We start from the raw sequence: 20,079 nt of genomic DNA on the forward strand, positions 1-20,079 counted from the left end.
GGTGAGATGGCTAAAGATAGCTTTGTTATGTATAATGAGATAAAAATCCAATGTCTTTGTTCAGGCCAGGTTTCTCCGTGGTTTTAAGTTTGGTGATTAGTTGTAATTCAGCCACTTCTCTTTCCAGTCTATTTCTGAAATTTCTTTGTATTAAGACAGCTACTTTGAGATCTTTTATAGAATGTCCTGGGAGATTGAAGTGTTCTCCTACTGGTTTCTCTGTCTTGCGATTCCTGATATCAGATTTATGTCCATTTATCCTTTGGCGTAGGGTTTGGCCTGTTTGTCCAATATAGAGAGCTGAAGGGCACTGTTGGCATTTGATTGCATACACAATGTTGGAAGATGAGCAGTTAAATAGTCCTGAGATGGTGTGTTTGATGTTGTTGGGACCAGTAATGGTGTTGTCCGGGTTTATGTGGCAGCAAAGTTGGCATCTGGGTTTATTGCAGGCTCTGGTACCAGTGTCCATGTTGAGTCCTGTTGTAGTATTATTGTGGGTGAGGAGCTGTTTGAGATTGGGTGGCTGTCTGTAGGCGATGTAGGGTCTTCCTCCCAGAGCTTGAGAAAGAGAACTGTCATTGTCTAGGAGAGGTTGTAGATCTCTGATGATGCGTTGTACTGTTTTAATTTGGGAGTTGTATGTGATTACTAGTGGTGTTCTGTTATTTTCTTTTTTGGGTCTGTCTTGCAGCAAGTTCTCTCTGGGTATCAGTCTGGCTCTGTTGATCTGTTGTTTAACTTCATCAGGTGGATATTTTAGTTCTAAAAAGGTTTGCTGTAGATCTCTTAGGTGAGAGTCTCTGTCTGTAGAGTTGGAACAGATGCGGCTGTAACGTAGGGCCTGGCTATATACTATGGATTGTTTGGTGTGTTTGGGGTGGTAGCTAGAAGCATGTAGATATGTTTGTCGGTCAGTTGGTTTACGGTATAAGGTGGTGTCTATGTGTCCATCCTGTATTTTTATAGTAGTGTCCAAAAAGTGTATTTCTTGCATAGATTGGTTCATTGTTAGGTTGATGGTGGGGTGAAAGTCATTGAATGTCTGGTGGAAGGTGTCCAGGGTCTGTTGGCCATGTGTCCAGATAATAAAAATATCGTCAATGTAACGCAGGTACAAGAGAGGTTTGAGTGGGTAGGAGTTTAGGAAACGTTGTTCTAAATCTGCCATGAGGATGTTGGCATACTGTGGGGCCATGCGGGTGCCCATTGCTGTGCCGCTGATCTGAAGGAACAGATCCTCACCAAATTTGAAGTTGTTGTGGGTAAGGACAAAATGACAGAGTTTGGTAGCAAAGTCCGCTGTGGTTTTATCTGAAATGGTGTTCCTTATAGCTTGTAAACCATCGTTGTGTGGGATGTTGGTATACAGAGATTCCACATCCATAGTGACTAGAATAGTATTGTTAGGAAGGTTATTCAAAGGTTGTATTTTTCTCAGAAAATCTGTGGTGTCACGTACGTAGCTGGGAGCACTGATGGCATATGGTTTCAGAACAGAGTCCATATATTACTTCTGAGTAAACACACATGGGATTGAGAATTTTAATACTGACTTTCAAAAACCAGCCATGCAGAAATGCCTAAATGTGCCCAGACATTGGCTTTGATAGTTTTCTGTAGGGAAGGTGCTCCATAATTATTAAGGAAGTACTCTCTCATAGCAGTGTATGTGTGTTTCTTTGACTCACTTTCTTCACTTATGAACCACCTTGTTTCCAAAGTGCCAAAGGCAGTTTACAATTTCAAATAATGGCTGAGAGTGAGGAAGAGGAAAATATGTAAAATTCATAATACAGCTCTTTCATGATGCTATATAAATAAATTACACAATAGAACTGGGGAGGTGGTTTGTGAAGGTGAAGCAGAGCATATGCTTTGCATGCAGAAGGTCCTAAATTCATTCCCTACCATTACCTCTTAAAAGATCAGACAGCAGGTCAGGTGAAAGACCTTTGCCTAAGACCATAGAAGGCCATAGCCACTCAGAGTAGACAGCACTGGGCTAAGTGAGCAAATAGTCTAATCTGGTACAAGGCGGTTTCATACATTCTGATAATTCTGGGAAGGGAGGAGCCAGCTAGCAGTTGGTTCCATAGAACTGATTGCCCTTCTCCAAAGTACTATATCTGTACATCAGCCACCCATTGTCAATGAAGACAAAAGTTCTTTCAAGTTTAAATTGGTTTTTTTATACCCTTGTAATTCAGTTTAGGGGGGACGCGGGTGGTGCTGTGGGTTAAACCACAGAGCCTAGGGCTTGCTGATCAGAAGGTCGGCGGTTCGAATCCCCACGGGGTGAGCTCCCGTTGCTCGGTCCCAGCTCCTGCCCACCTAGCAGTTCGAAAGCACATCAAAGTGCAAGTAGATAAATAGGTACCATTCCAGCGGGAAGGTAAACGGTGTTTCCGTGTGCTGCTCTGGTTTGCCAGAAGCGGCTTAGTCATGCTGGCCACATGACCCGGAAGCTGTACACCGGCTCCCTCGGCCAGTAACATGAGATGAGCGCCGCAACCCCAGAGTCAGCCACGACTGGACCTAATGGTTAAGGGTCCCTTTACCTTTAATTCAGTTTAAGTTGATATGCAACCCCCCCAAAATTAGATTTAATTAAATTTAGAATGCAAAATGGAAATTATTATTTTTTCTGTTCTCTGTTGCAGACTTGCCAGTTGTTTATAAATGCTGCAGTGGACTCTCCTGCCATTGACTACCATGTATCTTTGGCACAAAGTGCTTTACAAGTCTGTCTCACACATCCAGAGCTTCAAAATGAAATCTGTTGCCAGTTGGTTAAGCAGACAAGAAGGCGGCAGCCCCCAAATCAGATAGGACCAGTGCAGGTACTGAACACTTTTACACATTGATAAGTTTGTACCAAAACTTCTTGGTTACAGTGTGCAGGTGGAGGACTATGTGGGTGGTCTCTGTACAAGGCAGGTGGCAGAAAAGGAAGGGAAAGGGGCATGCAATGCAAAGTGGGCAGCAGAATAAAAGAGACGAGTGAGTTCAGAAATGGGGCATTTTCTTTGGCCTACATTCCTAGTTGTTCAATGTCCACTATGTTCATAAGCCTCCTTGTGCTTGGAGGCTATTTGATTCTGAAAGAAACTTCAGATTATGATGCTGATCTTTCTCCTTGCCCCAGGCCTGGCAGCTTTTAGCACTCTGCATTGGACTCTTCCTTCCACAGCACCCATTCCTTTGGCTCATCAAACTTCACTTGAAGAAGAATGCAGATTCCAGGTATACATTACAGGAATATCAGACCATCAAAGGCTAAAAGATTGCCTTCTGTTATGAGCGAGTATAATTTAATGGCCGTAGAAATGCAGCACTATTGCTTCTACAGATGTTCTTTTTCATGTTAATTATTGACATTGCTCCATTGGTATTGGTGTTAATTTACATATTTCATGTTAGTTGTCTTCCCAAGTAATATAAAGCCTTTGGTTTGCCCATTTATAAAGTGGTAACTCCACTGAATATTGAAATGGGGTCATCGGCATTACACTATCATTCTGTTTTTCAAGTTTTTCAACATTGGAAGCTGTGATACTGGAATAAAAGTTAGACACACATGCATTTTACCTGATCCCTCACACCTATGTTAAAGAAGACCAGGAAAATATGAAAAAGACATTATAATATGATCTCACTCAAAAACTCAGTTGTTGGTATGCATATTCACAACATCATCCTACATTTCACGTTTGGATCCCTGTCCGACTCATATAACCATTCTTAGTAGGGGCTGGGAAGAAAGAAGCAGAAGATTGCCATGTGACTTGTTAAAAACGTTCTTGAACATATTGTTTAACCATAATATGTTAAAATAATCTGTTGAAATCCCTGCTTTTTTCAGTTTGTTATGAAGCCTTGTTTTGTGTTCACAGAACTGAATTTGGAAAATACGCAATTTATTGTCAACGATGTGTGGAAAGGACACAACAGAATGGTGACAGGGAAGCCAGACCATCAAGAATGGAAATTCTTTCTACACTTCTAAGAAATCCCTACCACCATTCCTTACCTTTTAGTATTCCAGTGCATTTCATGAATGGCATATACCAGGTAGGCGTGAACCGTAAAATGATGGAGTATTGGTTGTGCTGTCAGAAATATTTAAAGAAGCTGTTGCTCTACTTTCTTCTTTGTCAACAAACAGATTGATAGTTTTTATCCATTGGATAAATTAATTTGTGCTTTTCTTTAAAAAATGTATGGTTTGGATCTGAAACTTCCCTTCCACAGGATACCTTCTGTAAATGGAAGAGCATCTTTGGATACTAAGATTTTCACCACGGTACTTGCTTCTTCAAAATCTAAGCTTTGTGAAAGCTTATTTCACTTTATGTTTCACTTATTTTGTCTAGGTTGTTGGCTTTGATGCTTCTACCACAGTGGAAGAATTTCTAAACACACTCAATCAAGACACAGGAATGAGAAAACCAGCCCAGTCGGGTTTTGCTTTGTTTTCTGATGATCCTTCTGGCAAAGATATAGAACACTGTCTTCAAGGAAACATCAAGGTAAACAATCCCTTTAATGAGCTCATAGTAAAAATTACCTTTGAGGTGCGAAAGAAAACATTTTCCTTATTTGTGTTTCATTTTTCTTGGCGCACATTGACGGGGTAACCAAACAATTGCTTGATTGTTTTAAGCACGAATGGTTGTTTTAGAAAGCTCATTAAAAATAGCTGTGGGAAGACAGGGGAAACTTGAAAAGGATTTATGGGAATATTTTTGGTGACTTTGTGATACATGGGAATGGTGTTATAACAGTTTCCCATATGGGTTTGTGGTGTATTGCTAAACAGGAAGTGAGGAAAGTTCTACACCACTATCCACACAGAGGACATTCTGTTGATGTCAATATTTTCCACAAATATTTAACACAAATTTATGGGGTAAGCCCTACAGTAGCTGTATGGCATACTTGTCATGCACAATGTTTTCCATTATCATGATAACAAAATGGTCATAAGTCACATTAATTTCAGTGATAGCTCCAGGTCAGATGTCCCTTGGCTTTCTAGGGACCTGTGTGTGTTTCCCCATATCTCACTAAGTTCAATGGGGTTCACCCCCAGAAAAGTTTGCATAGAATTACACCTTAAGTCTCTTAGTGATTATTGCTGTAAAATCAGTACTAACTAAAGTGTACAAATTTTGTTTGGGCATATTTTGCCATAACTGTGTTCTGCCTTGTGGTTTTGCTTGTAGATCTGTGACATTATTTCTCGATGGGAGCAGGCATCTAAAGAGCAGCAGCCTGGGAAGTGTGAAGGCACAAGAACAGTGAGACTGACTTACAAAAACAGGTATGTAATTGAAAGATACTCGGAGTCGAGTGTGAATTTCATGCTCTTTATTCAGCTCATAGTAGTGAGGACTGTAGTTCCCCCAAAACGTTTGCTTTATATACACTATTTACACAATGGGCCCCACGTGATTGGCTAATTCCGGGATACTCCTGTATGCCAATCAGAGTGCAGATTCACTTCCACCTGGAGCTGGATTGGGTGGCTCCTGCGGACCAATCAGACTGCTGCAATCTCAATCCTATTGTTCTGGGACCAATCAGACTGCTGCAATCTCAATCCTATTGTTCTGGGACCAGTCAGACTGCTGCAATCTCAATCCTATTGTTCTGGGACCAGTCAGACTGCTGCAATCTCAATCCTATTGTTCTAGGACCAATCAGCCTGCTGCAGTTTGGATCCTATTCAACTCAGTACATAACACCCCTCCCCTCTAAGTTCCAGTCCTGCCTGGGAGGTTGCATCCATAGTCCTCAAGGTAGTGGTAGCCTGCTGAGAGCATCTGCGTGGCCCATCGCTTTCCCAGGGCGGTGAATCAGTACATACTGGTAGCCGGCAAGGAAAATTGACCACCTGAGGACACGAGGAGACAGCACTTGGGGGGTCTGCTTTTCGGGGGCAAACAAACCAAGCAACGGCTTGTGATCAGTCACCACGGTAAAGGGCCGCCCGTACAAGAAATCATGGAATTTTTTTACGCCCTTCACGATTGCCAGACCTTCCTTGTCGATTTGCGAGTAGTTCCGCTCGGCTGCGGTGAGTGTCTGGGAAAAGTATGCCACTGGCACCTCTCTTCCATCTGGGAGTTGGTGTCCAAGGACAGCGCCAATGCCGTAGGGTGAGGCGTCGCATGCTAGCACCACCGGCAGCCTCTCGTCGAAGTGTGCCAAGACCGAGTTTGAGACGAGCAAGTCCTTGACTGCCTGGAATGCGGCCTCCTGGCGCTGGCCCCACACCCAAGGGGCCCGCTTGTCCAGGAGTCTGTGTAGGGGCTCTGCTACTGCTGCCTTATGGGGAAGGAAGGCATGGTAAAAGTTCAATAGCCCCAAGAAGGCCTGAAGTTCAGTCTTGCCCTTGGGCGCTGGGGCATCACAAATGGCCCGTACCTTGTCCCCAGTCGGGTGGACCCCTTCTGCATCCACCATAAATCCCAGAAAGTCCACCTGAGGCACTCCTAGTAGACACTTTTCCCGCTTCACCTTGAGACCCGCCGTCTGGAAACGGTGCAGAACGGTGCGAAGGCGGTCCTCAAACTCCTCTGCCGTGGGCCCGGCAATCAACACATCATCGAAGAAGGGGGTGACGCCAGGAATCCCTTTAAGCAGCGAGTCCATTAGATTCTGGAATATGCCTGGTGCCACGCTGACACCGAATTGCAGCCGCTTTACCTTGAACGCTCCCCTGTGCGTCACAATCGTCTGTGCCTCTGCTGTGGCTTCATCTACTGGCAGCTGTTGATAGGCTTGGGCCAAGTCCAGCTTGCCAAAAAATTTTGACCCAGCCAGGGTGGCGAGGACATGGCTGACCACTGGCACTGGGTATGCGTGGGCCATGAGGGCCTTGTTTATGGTACATTTGTAGTCTGCGCAGATGCGGACTGAACCATTAGGCTTGACGGGTGTGACGATCGGGGTTTCCCAGGTGGCATTAGGTACAGGCTCCAGCACTCCTTGCTCCACGAGCCGGTCCAATTCCTCGTCTATACGGGGTTTCAGGGCGAACGGGACCCGGCGGGCCTTGAGCCTGACAGGTCGTACTGTGGGGTCCAGCTGTAGGGCAACAGGGGGGCCCGTATACTGTCCCAATTTCCCATCGAAAACCGCCGGAAACTCCTTGCATATGGCGTCCACATCCATTTGTAAGCTAGTGCGGTTCACCCCGGTGACGGCTAGCCCCAGTGGTCCAAACCATGCCAATCCCAGTAAGCTAACATAGGAGCCCTTGACCACGAGCAAGTCCAGTTGCCGCGTCCGCCCTCGATATTGCACCCTGAAGGTCCCCACCCCCATTGTGGGGACCTTACGTTTCTGGAAGTCCCGGAGGGTGAATGGGGCCGGCCTGAGTTTGGGACCCCCACTAGGGCACAGTTTCCTTAAAGTCCGTGCCGAGATTATGGATAGGGTTGAACCTGTGTCCAGCTCCATGCGGCACGGGGCCCCCTCTATCTGTACCTCTACATAAATTTTCTCTATGTTGGGGTGGGGCAACTGGTATACCTGGTAGTCCGTGGTCTCCGTCAAGTTGCCTTGGTGCGTTGGGCCCCGGGACCTGGGGCTCTTGGGACGGTCATCTGATGCCTGGCGTCGGGTGGGCTGAGCCCGACACACCCGGGCGATGTGGCCTGATTTTCTGCACTGCCTGCATTCGGCATTGCGGAAACGGCAGGTCCTCCTCTCGTGATTCTCCCCGCAGCTTGCGCAGTTCCCTCCTTCTGGTCGAGGCAGCTGTGGTGTGTGCACGGCTTGAGTGCGCTGCTGTACTCTGTGCACCTCCTCCCTGTCTGATCCTGAATCGTCGATGAGGTCCTCCTGGTGGACCCTTGGTTGGGACGGCACGCTCGGCCGTGCCTCTTGCATCGACCTCTCGGCGGCTTCTGTTGCCAGGGCCTCCTCCAGAACGACCTGGAACGTTAGGTCCTTCTTGGCATAGAGGCGTCGTTGCAGCTTCTCGTCCCTCAGGCCACCGACGAGGCGGTCATGCAGCATGTTCTCCAACTCTGAGAAGTTGCAGAACCGAGCGGCTTGGCGGAGGGAGGTCACAAACCCCGTTATGGTTTCCCCAGGGGCTTGCCGCTTTGCATAGAAGGCATTTCGACGAGCCACCACCGAGGGCTGTGGCGAGAAGTGCCCCTTCAGCCGTTCCACTATTGTTTTGTAAGGAACGGTAGCGACATCATCAGGCGCAAGGAGAGCCCGGGCGATTTCGAATGTCTCCTCTCCGCAGACGCTGAAGAATATCGCCCTCTTCTTGGCATCGTTGGTGACCCCTTTAGCTTCTAGAAGAAAGGTGAAACGGGTGGCATATCCTTCCCAGTCTCCTGATGCTGGGTTGAACGGCGAGAAGCTGCTGTCTGTTGCCATCTTGAGTTCCTTGGGACCCGGAGCTGAAGCCTGGATACACGGTGCGAGGCAGCTGTGCGGCAGGTGGCGTTGCTGCGGTGCTGTGTGTTGCAGTCAGCTCAGCGGGATCCCACCTTCGTCGCCAGTGAAAGATACTCGGAGTCGAGTGTGAATTTCATGCTCTTTATTCAGCTCATAGTAGTGAGGACTGTAGTTCCCCCAAAACGTTTGCTTTATATACACTATTTACACAATGGGCCCCACGTGATTGGCTAATTCCGGGATACTCCTGTATGCCAATCAGAGTGCAGATTCACTTCCACCTGGAGCTGGATTGGGTGGCTCCTGCGGACCAATCAGACTGCTGCAATCTCAATCCTATTGTTCTGGGACCAATCAGACTGCTGCAATCTCAATCCTATTGTTCTGGGACCAGTCAGACTGCTGCAATCTCAATCCTATTGTTCTGGGACCAGTCAGACTGCTGCAATCTCAATCCTATTGTTCTAGGACCAATCAGCCTGCTGCAGTTTGGATCCTATTCAACTCAGTACATAACAGTAATATAAACTTGTGTCCCTAGGAATCATTGCTCTTAGATATATTTATAGTCTATTTGCCGCCAGAGATGAGCTCTCATAACTGAATTCAGTGCCAGGGCTCAGGAAGTCATCATGTGAATTAATAGTTTAATAAGAAGTTAAGCCCATGAGCCAGGAATGGGGAACTTGTGGCCATCCAGATGATATGGGCCAATTCCTATCAAGATACAGATGCTTCAGCAGGGTTATTGTCAATTTAGCATTAAAGAGGATGTGAATTGCATTGGCCTAATGTAATTTCCTAATTGGAAATGAATGGTCTGTTTAAAGCTGGTAATTATTCCTTCAGGTATTTATACAGAGCATCATTAGCTTTCACATTATCTGACTTCTGTAACTGACCCTTGAATAGCACATTTTCAAGACCTTACTAGAACTGGTTGTGAATTTTAGTTATTTCATAGAAATTATACACTGCTTAATTGTAAAAAAACACACACCCTTAAAGCGGTTTACAAAAAGATAAAATAATAAAATTGAAGGAAAAAATGCCATACTTTAAGACATACCAAAATTAAAACAGATTAAACTAAAACAGATTAAAATCACCTCCACTTTCTAAGCATCTGGGTAGGCTTGTCTGAACAAGAATGTTTTTAAGAAGGTATGAAAAAAAAGTACAGTGAAGGCGCCTGCTTGATATCAGTAGGCAGGGAGTTCCGAAGTACAGGTGCTGCTTCACTAAATGATTGAGTTCTTACACATGTGGAATGAGTATTATGTGGCACCTGTAGTACTAGTACCTTTTCACTTTGTTACTTAGGCATATGCATTATGCCAGTGTGGTGTAGTGGTTAAGAGCGGTAGACTTGTAATCTAGTGAAACGGATTTGCGTCCCCACTCCTCCACATGCAGCTGCTGGGTGACACTTCTCTGAAGTCTCTCAGCCCCACTCACCTCACAGAGTGTTTGTTGTGGGGGAGGAAGGGAAAGGAGAATGTTAGCCGCTTTGAGACTCCTTCGGGTAGTGAAAAGCGGGATATCAAATCCAAACTCTTCTTCAATTTTGTAGTTTGTCACTCTTTCTTTTTGCAGGCTGTATTTTTCAGTTCAAATACGTGGGGAGACAGAAAGGGAAAAGCTGCTGTTGATGTATCAGACAAACGATCAAATTGTAAATGGGCTTTTCCCTGTAAACAAAGAGCTGGCACTAGAACTGGCAGCACTTATGGCACAGGTAAGTATCGTTCGTGGTTGACCAGATTTGTAATTTAAAAAGCACCCTCCACACATTTCTTTTGTGATATAAAATAGTAGATAAATCTAACAATTACATTTTGTAATTCCATACATGGAATTATTCTGTTTTTAATTTACAACAAACCTGTGAGGTAGACCAAAATTGTGTGACTGGCCCAAGGTCACCCAGTGAATTACCTGACTGAATTGTATTAGAATCCAAGTCTGCCCAATCAAAGTCCAACAAAGCTGATTTGCCTTGTATAACAAAGACTGAGGGCGGAGGGGGACATGAATTAGGAGAAGCAGATGGGCAGACGGTGGGCGCTGTTGGTTTACTATCCATCCTGTTGCCTAATAATTTTCCTGACCAAGATGTTGGAGGTAATATTGAACATAGTGTTGGAGAACAACAGGGTTGTGTTTCTGAATGGCTTCAGACCAAGGTTGCTTTGTCTGGTCTAGCTTTGGATATCATGCCCTCCATGGCAACCATGGGGCTGTCACAAGTTGTCTATCAACCAACTCATATGGCAGTGCACAAACTGGATTTAATCTTCAATTCAAGATGAGCGGGGTGGTGGTTTGAAGGAATACCTGGATCCTTTGCTGGCAGAGGATGGTGGGAGTTGTAGTCCAAAAAATTTGGAGGGTGCTAGGTTGGTGTGTTAGACTCTTCCGTGCAATTTTCCGTGCCCCATTAATATTCACAGTTCAGCTATTAAATATGAAATAGCTCATAGATTCTTGTTATCACAGCTCATAATGGTATTTATTTATTTATTCAATAAATTTAATATAATTGGCAGATACTTGAGAATTACATATTAGACTGTAGGTAGTGAAATAACATTGAAATGCGGAAGTATGTGTGTAAAAACAATCTTACAGTACCTATTTATTTGCATGTCCACTAGGTAGAGATTGGGGACTTTGAACGACCTTTCTCAACTCCAACAGGGCAAATCACTTCCCAGTCGAAATCTAATCAAACTTTAAAGCAAGTTGTGGAAAAGTTTTACCCCAAAAGATATAGGGATGGTTGCTTAGAAGAACAATTGAGGTATGCTACTAAAGGCTTTACTTTCACCCCACCCCCTTTAAACAAAGGGTGAATAGTGCCTTAGATATTATAACAATTAGATTCTGGTTGTGGGTACTAGCTTTGTTGTATGTATTATTATCTGTTTCACTAGAAAAGTTAACTTCTTTTTAATAGAAATACTTTTCATACATACATTAGCAAACAGAATGGGGAAAGGGCAGTTTTTTATTCTTTTTCATTTTTTAAGTGTTATTATTTAATTAGATTTATTTTGTTACTTATTGCAAAACAACCTCAGATCTCTGAATGATGGGCAGTATAAAGTTCTTCAAAAGAAATGATGCTATTCTCTGCCAGAACATATTCTAGGATTAACTGCCCTAGCCTTGTGACCTGTAATCATTTTCCCGGCCACATATCCCTGTTATTTAGAAATGATCTCCTGCCATTACACCATTCCTTGCCCAAACAAAAGTGCAAATTTTACTGAAATTTAAAACTCCACCAGCAGACTTAGAATAAGCCTGGGCTTTGGGAAGAGAGAGAAAGGAATGGAGCACTATTTTCAGGTGGCCCATTTTATTATTCCATTTCTTAAGAGGCCAGTTTTAATTTGTAGACTGAGATAGCAAAGAGGGATCATAATACTTTATTATCACATGTTGCATTTTGATTTGAAATGCTATTTTGCTTCTCCCTCTCCCTGCTACTTACGACTTAAATATCCTTATGCTTAACGTCAATAGACAGCTTTGTCAGCGACTGTCAACAAAATGGATGGCTCTCCGTGGTCACAGTGCTGCAGACTGTGTGCGCATTTACCTTGCTGTTGCTCGAAAGTGGCCTTTCTTTGGTGCCAAATTATTTGCAGCAAAAGTAAGACTTACTTAGTTTCTTTCTTTCTTTCTTTCTTTCTTTCTTTCTTTCTTTCTTTCTTTCTTTCTTTCTTTCATCAATTATGCAGGCAGGGCCACACAGATAAGTGTGTATACCTAGGTCCTCCTGATGTCTTTGGACTCCAATTCCCATCAGTCCCAGTCAGGATTGCCAGTGGCTAGAGTTGATGCGAGTTGTAGTCTATCTGGAGGGCCACTAGTTCCCCACTCTAGTGGGCAGGATTGCAGCATGACTGTAATCCTGTGTGCATAATGAGACCCATGCACCTAATTGACCCACATTCCTTAATGAATCTACCCTGAGTTAAACTTGTAAGTAGTAGAGAAGTTGGTGCATGAGGCCTTCTAGATTTGTCCCACTCCTACATAAGACAAACCTGCTGAAACTGTGGCCAACCAGATGTCCGTGGAAGCCTGCAAGCAGGACATGAGCACAACAGAAGCCCATCCACCTGCAATCCCAGCAACCAGTATTCAGAGCTATACTGCCTCTTGACAGCGGAGGTAAAACAAAAACGAATTCATGGAGGACAAGGCTATGCTGTTTTTTTTTTCCCTGGGGCGGGGGGGGGGGTGTTCCTGGAAGTTACAGGCCAATTACCAGCTTACCGTCTGTCCTGGGAGGATTAGTGGAAAGTATTGTTGAAGATGAAATGACCAAGCATATAGAATAACAACCCTTGCTGAAATAGAGATAGCTCAGCTTCTTCAAGGGCAAGTACTGTCAACAAGCAGATATATAGAAGCAATCCTTTTGACAATAGTGTACTTGGACTTTCAAAAATCTTTTCACAAAGTACCTCAGCAAAGGCTCCTGCATGAACTTAGCAGTTATGAAATAAGAGGAGAGGTCCTCTTATGGATCAGGAATTCAATAGGAAGCATAGAGTAGGAATAAATGTATAGTTCTTCAAATGGATGGTTGTGGAAAGGATTGGTTATTGGGACCTGTGCTTTTAAGTACAATTCAGTGTTAATAACTGTAATGTCCACACAGAAATGGAACTATATAATAATGATATTGTTTTTCTCTGTCACCTCAGAAATGCAAAAATACTTGTATTGCTTGCCTTCAGTCACTTCTCTTTTTCTCATATCTGACTGTCCTCTACCTCACTAATTTAAAGCAGTGCTTCAAATAGTTCACTTTTATTCAGTTTCATAATTGTAGCTAACTTCAGTATATCTTCTTTCTAGCCTCTGATAATATCAACATTGGAGAGTTCTTTGGTATGGCTTGCTGTTTATGAAGATGGCATAAACATTCTTGAATACAGCTCTATGGTAAGGGGAAATAGTTGAAATGTTGGGTAAAGAAAGGGGTAATAGAAAATCTGTGAGACATGTTAACCAATACAGTCTCTCTCCATTAATCTTTAACAAACTTGTGCAATGGATTAATATGTCTTGTGCACTTAGAATCTGAACTAACAGACTAAGCAGCTAACTATTAAAGGAACTGCTTAAAGGTTTGCATTTTAATAAGTACTAATGTGGAATTATGCTCTTAAGTACCATGTACAGTGTTCCGTTTATGTGTGGGAACTTTTGTGTCTGTACTTTACAGTGGCATTTACCCCAAAAAGTATTCTGAAAGGATGGGTTCCTCTGAAGCTGCACCCTGAGAGGGGCTGCCATTGGAAGAAAATATGTGCTAATTTTAGTCTGTCTCTGCGTTTGTTTTTACTTTCCCAGTATTACTACATGCACACGTGCACACACAAGCACACATTAATATATACACGTCTTAAAAAAAGGTAAAGGACCCCTAACAGTTAAGTCCAGTCGTGAACGACTCTGGGGTTGCAGCTCTCATCTCGCTTTACTGGCCGAGGGAGCCGACGTTTGTCCATAGACAGTTTTTCCGGGTCATGTGGCCAGCATGTCTAAGCCGCTTTTGGCAAAACCAGAGCAGCACATGGAAACGCCATTTACCTTCCCGCCAGAGCAATACCTATTTATCTACTTGCACTTTGACATGCTTTCGAACTGGTAGGTTGCCAAGAGCTGGGACTGAGCAACGGGAGCTCACCCCGTCGCGGGGATTCGAACCACCGACCTTCCGATCGGCAAGCCCTAGGCTCAGTGGTTTGGACCACAGCGCCACCCACGTCCTCATATACATGTCTATATGAAGATAAATATTCTGGATAGAAATAGTTGGGCTAATGAGCCATGTGCTGGTAACCTTTGGATGGTGTTCTACATAGGGCTGCCTCTGATGGTTGCACAGAAGCTACAACTGGTGCACAGTTCAGTGGGCAGGGTGCTAAACAGCAGTATTAGCAGAACATCTATTACACCTACCCTCCAAGGCATGCACTGGTTATCAGTTTGTTGCCAAGCTCAGTTTAAGGTATATGTTACTGTGCAAAGCCCGTATCATTTAAATATCTGATGGAGCATCTTCTCCCATGTACACTTGCCCAAAATTTAATATAAGTAGGGGAGGCCTTGCTTGCGGTACTGCCACCCTTTGATGTGCAAGGGATGGTGGCAGATGGGAATGCTTTCTGTATGTATGGTGCCTCCCAGATATGGAACTGACTTTCTTAGGAGGTGCGCCTGGCGCCTTGATGGTACTTTATTTGCTGCTTAGTAAAGATGCACCTCTTCACCCAGGCTTTTGGGACCACATGAATTATTTTAGATCAGATTGTCGTCGTTGTCATCCCCCGCTCCACCTTCTTCACTGTAGTCATCTTTTGTGTTTTAATTCTGCTTTAAAGTGATATTTTAATATTGTTTTATATGTTTTATTGACTATATGCACCCTACCTGGGACTTTGCAGTGAAGGGTAGGTACCAGAATTAAATAAATATATATGATGTAGGATATGGGTTGCCAACCTATTGAGACTCATTTGGAGACTATGGAAACCATTGTGGATACCACACACTCATTGCAACCACCACTACACAGGTTAGGCTTGAAGAACAAAATAGTTGGGGAGGGGGCGTTTACCCACCTGCAGCAATTAGGCTTGAAAGAAGGCAAATTGTTGGAACCAATTTTCTGAGGCATTCAATGCAGTGGGACAGGGAGCAAATTCGGGCCCACAGCTGGGAAGAGGGGGGGTTAGCTCTCCCCTCGCCAACTGTGACCACCACCACCCCGCAAAAAAGCATCCCCTGTTGCAATTAGGTTTGGAAACAAAATATAAAACATTCTGCACCCAGAATGCCTCCAGTACAAGGCTTCTTTCAAGCCTGATTGTAGCAGAAAGTCTTTTTCAGCAGGGTGTGTGTCGCAATTGAAGAGAGGGCAGTTGCTCCTTCCCTTCATAGTTGTAACCCCCATCCCCCCCAAAAAACCTCCTTCCACTACAGTTAGGCTTGAAAGAAGCCTCCTGTTGGCTATTGGCTTCTTTCAGGCTTAAAATGGCAATGCAGAAGGAATAACAAGGAATGGTGAGGACCAAGAAAGGTCTTGGTGGGCATGTGTAGACAAAGTATGCAGTGAACCTGCCACTAAATAGCTTATTGGGGCATATATAGTGTTAGTCATGTAATGGAAAGATGTCGGCTGCAATTCTTGCAAACTTAGCTAACCGTAAGCACACTGAACACAACCAGACTTTCTTCTGAGTAGAAATGCATCACGTTTAATTCTCCATATGCCTACATATGGTGCCATCCACTAGAATCTTGTAAAAATACATTTATAATTACTAATTATCATATTTTCATCAGATTTTGTAATGAAGAAATATTCAAACTATAAAAATCTATTTTTTGTTCTTTTTCCTGCTTGCATGAAACTTTTGTTTTTTTTTCTTCTGTTTTTCAAGAGGTTAATAGTGACATATTTATATAAGAACCTAATGACATTTGGAGGCTATCAAGATGACTTCATGCTGGTGGTCAACAATGTGCACACACAAGAAAAGCAAACTGAAAAGTTGTTGTTTGCTATGGCCAAACCAAAGGTTGGTATGTTAACTGGTCCTTTGTTATCTTGCAGATAGAATCATAGAATTGCAGAGTTTGAAGGTACCCCAAGTGTCATCTAGTCCAACCCTCTGCAATGCAGGAGTCTCAACTAAAGCACCCATGACAGATGGATTTTTAACCTCTGCTTTAAAACCTCCAGTGAAGGAGAGTCCGCAACCTTCTGAGGGGGTCCATTTCACTGTTGAACAGCTCTTACTGTCAGAAAATTCTTCCTGATATTTAATCAGAATCTCCTTTCTTGTAACTTTAAGCCATTGGTTCGAGTCCTGCCCTCCAGAGCAGGAGGAAACAAGCTTGAAGATGGCTATAACTCCTCTCAGTATCCTCTTTTTCAGGCTAAACATACCCAGCTCCTTCAGTAGTTTCTGATAAGGCTTACTTTCCAGACCCTTGATCATCTTGGTTGCCCTTCTGTGCACACACTCCTGCTTGTCAATATCCTTCTTAAATTGTGGTGCCAGAACTGGACACAGTATTCTAGATCAGTGTTTTTCAACCTTTTTTGGGCAAAGGCACACTTGTTTCATGAAAAAAATCACGAGGCACACCACCATTAGAAAATGTTTAAAAAAATTAACTCTGTGCCTATATTGACTATATATAAAGCAATTCTCTTGAATTTTTCAATTTTTCCCACGGCACACCAGGCAACATCTCGTGTGCCGCGGAACAGTGGTTGAAAAACACTGTTCTAGATGGTCTGACCAAGGCAGAATAGAGTGGTACCGTTAGTTCCCTTGATCTGGACACTATACGTCTGTTGATGCAGCCTAGATAAGCATTAGCTTTTCTTTTCTTTTTGCTGCTGCTGCATCACACTGTTGACTTATGTTAAAACTTGTGGTCCACTAAGACCCCCTAGATCCTTTTCACATGTACTACTAGTAAGGCAGGTGTTCCCCATCTTATATTTGTACAGCTCGTCCTTCCTACCTAACATTTCTCCCTGTTGAAATTCATATTGTTAGTTGGGAAATACCACTTAAGTTCAGATTCTCAAAATGCTGTAGGTTATAGCCCTGTTTGCTTAGAGTTGCAAACATTTTAGATGTGCAGATGGTCTTCTACAGCTCTAATTTTTGCTATTTCAATTTTTTTAGATTCTTGAGATTACGCTACTGATTGCTAGTTATATTAACGATTTCCATCAGCAAAAGGGAGCTGCTCACCACCTTTCTGCTCCAGTGACACTGTCTCCACAGGCAGAAAGGCAGAAAACTAAAGACATAGGATGCCATCCATTTATGTTGAAGAACAGACCAACCAAAGGACCTACCTTGTTATGAAAATATCATGTTCCTGTGAAAATGCATACTGGCTGTTTATGTATTTTGGGTACTACATTGGAAAAGGAAAGTCTGATTGAAATTGGATGAAATACTAGTGGTGCTTACCATGAGCCAATTCTGCCCCCATGCGTTTTTCAGTTAATCCAGAGGCACCCAAACTATTAGGAAAACACATTCATATTTTTTATATTCGTCTGCCTGGATAGGCAGAAGAAACACTGTGAACCTGGTTAATAATTAGTAGTTAGAAGTGCAATGCTTTGAATACCAATAGTTTCATATATGCCCTGCCCTTTCTCCACTTCTTTGTGGTCCTTTTCGGTTTTCTTAACTTGTTCCTGGAATGAAAACATCTAAAGCAAACTTCTAATTAAGCTGTGTGTCAGTTTTGGAAGGATAACGTATCAGATGACAACAGCTACTGTTTGGGGCTAATATTGTTCTAATCAAAGCATTCCTAAAAGACATTCCTTAGGCATTAGATTTGTGAAAGGTATTTCTTTTTTTAATGACATTTGCTCTTAAAGCTGCAATTGCAGGAGTTCTGCTAACAAAAATCAGTTTCATGGAGTACGCATGTTGAATCTGAACGTTGTGCTTTGGGGCCAGAATGTACCAAGAGAACAAAGGATAATTCAGACTGCCTAGTGTGAGGGCAATTCTTTGACATTATTTCAAAAACAAAACAAAACACAAAACCATTAACTTTTAGCTCCATTATATGTAAGGAACAGTAGACTTCACACTCCAGCTGAAAGTCACTGAATGATAAGTAATCAAATGCTGAGTTATGTAGTGATGTGCTTTTACATGTGAATCGGGTCTAAGTGACACTGCTCAACTTGAAAATCTGCTTAGTGTTTAAAAAGCCTGATATCTAGTCTCTATTTTCAGATAGATCTCCCTTCTTTACTTTTTCCATCAGCTCTCCTTACCTTGTACAGTCGTACCATGGAAGTCAAACGGAATCCATTCCGGAAGTCCGTTCAAATTCCAAAATGTTCAGAAACCAAAGTGCGGCTTCTGATTGGCTGCAGGAAGTTCCTGCAGCCAGTCGGAAGCCACGGAAGCCCTGTCGGACATTCGGATTCCAAAGAACGTTCGCAAACCGGAACACTCACTTCTGGGTTTGCAGAGTTTGGGAGCCAAAACGTCCGAGTAACAAGGCGTTCGGGATCCAAGGTACGACAGTCTCTTAAATTGGAAGTTTAAATTGGAATCCAAGCAGCCTTTGATTTATTTATGTACAATACTTGTAGTCACTGTAGAATATGAGTATTGTGTTTGAGCTGATGCAGAGTATTAGCATTATTGTACACATGCAAATTATCATTTGATACTGCACTCAAGTGATGGGTATGTGTGCGTGAACTCAACTTTATTTTTATTTAGCTGTGTATGAGCAATGCAATACCGTTGTTTAAACAAAAGACACATCTGTCTGGTCAGTTCATAGTATTTGGCGAAGAAAAGGGTAATCATTGGTGCTTTAAATCACTGATTTATATGGTCAGAGTAATCTACAGATCTATCATTCAGGCAATATTTATAATTTCCTTTGATAACCTGAATTAGTGACAAAGTGTCCCCCCCCCCCCCACTCTTTGTGGATATAAACTTTTTATGAAATGTTTATATGAAGTCTGCTTTTTAATGAGCTGAAGGACATCTTGGGCCTTTCCTCCTTTTAAAGGGTAGTGGATAAGGTTGTTTTTTTCAAAGAATGTTTTGCACATCCTTTACAATATGGACAAGATCAGGCAATGTAATAGGTACTAAAAAAAAAAAAAAAAAGCTTCAGCCAACTAAAAGAGAGCCAGGGCTGACTAATGTACATCTGTGGGTAGTCTACTACTACCCTGTAATTGCAGATCCAGCCTGCCATCTAATACACACAACCTGGGAATAGTTATGCATAAGGTTGTACCGTTAACCTCCCTGCTCACTTTCTCACTTGTTCGTTATAAGCAATTTACGGTAAGCTAAAGGGGGGGGCAGAGATGGCACTCATATTTCTTAGCCCCACCCCCCGTTAAAAAAACCCAGTTACTATACTTGTACGAAACAATAAATAATTTTACAGCTAACCGTTCTATATTTTTATGGCAGGGTTGAGGTTAAAATAGGTATGCTTCTGCAACTGCAGGCTCTTCAAACTCCGAAATAAACTGACAGTTTTTTTTTAGTAACTGCAAACTACGAAGTGCTTAGTTAGGTTGCTAAAAGTGGTAGAAAGGTTAGAGCATTTTCAGATGTGGCCTGCCACCACTGGCAGACCCGTGTGTCATTTTTTTTAAATCTGGAAAATAAAAATGACATGTCAGAAACCATGTTAGATTTAATTTTTAAATACCTATGTATATTCATGGTTTTTATCATACATATAAAATTCTACATTAGTCATCCTGTTTGTTGCTTCTCTCAGTGTATGTTAGTAGTAGCCCCTTTATGATTTTAAATTATCGGAGGAAATTGTTGTATCATACATTACCTCAATCACTCTGATCCAGCGAAGGAGATCTGCATGCATAAGCTGGCTTCTGTGTGCATACCATGTGCTGGATATCAGTAGCGTCAACGATGCACATTGGCGTGATCAATACACATGCATCTCTGTCTACATTCTTGTACAGCTAGTCTCACATACATTTTTTCTCATGTAACTAGAGCTAGATTGAGAGATCTTTATCAGTGATGGGTACAAGAGAACCATTTATGTAGAAATGTT

The 20,079-nt window shown here is 42.9% G+C and overlaps 1 protein-coding gene across 3 annotated transcripts in view; it reads left to right on the forward strand.

Annotated features, from left to right (window-relative positions):
- The window catches only part of PLEKHH2 (pleckstrin homology, MyTH4 and FERM domain containing H2), a 67,629-nt gene extending 50,278 nt beyond the window's left edge, over positions 1–17,351 (forward strand). For 2 of the 3 annotated variants that reach the window (XM_033144876.1, XM_033144877.1), the window contains exons 20-30: positions 2,664–2,843; positions 3,149–3,246; positions 3,897–4,074; positions 4,377–4,532; positions 5,229–5,326; positions 10,024–10,165; positions 11,085–11,230; positions 11,959–12,088; positions 13,306–13,392; positions 15,900–16,037; positions 17,163–17,351. In XM_033144876.1, the coding sequence (XP_033000767.1) occupies positions 2,664–2,843; positions 3,149–3,246; positions 3,897–4,074; positions 4,377–4,532; positions 5,229–5,326; positions 10,024–10,165; positions 11,085–11,230; positions 11,959–12,088; positions 13,306–13,392; positions 15,900–16,037; positions 17,163–17,348 (1,539 nt within the window). In that variant the 3' untranslated portion in view covers positions 17,349–17,351. The remainder of the gene's footprint in view (positions 1–2,663; positions 2,844–3,148; positions 3,247–3,896; positions 4,075–4,376; positions 4,533–5,228; positions 5,327–10,023; positions 10,166–11,084; positions 11,231–11,958; positions 12,089–13,305; positions 13,393–15,899; positions 16,038–17,162) is intronic. The other variant, XM_033144878.1, reaches the window with a different exon arrangement.
- The last annotated feature ends 2,728 nt before the right edge of the window (positions 17,352–20,079 follow it).

The sequence above is a fragment of the Lacerta agilis genome, chromosome 3 (assembly GCF_009819535.1).
Source record: "Lacerta agilis isolate rLacAgi1 chromosome 3, rLacAgi1.pri, whole genome shotgun sequence".
NCBI classification, from domain to species: domain Eukaryota; kingdom Metazoa; phylum Chordata; class Lepidosauria; order Squamata; family Lacertidae; genus Lacerta; species Lacerta agilis.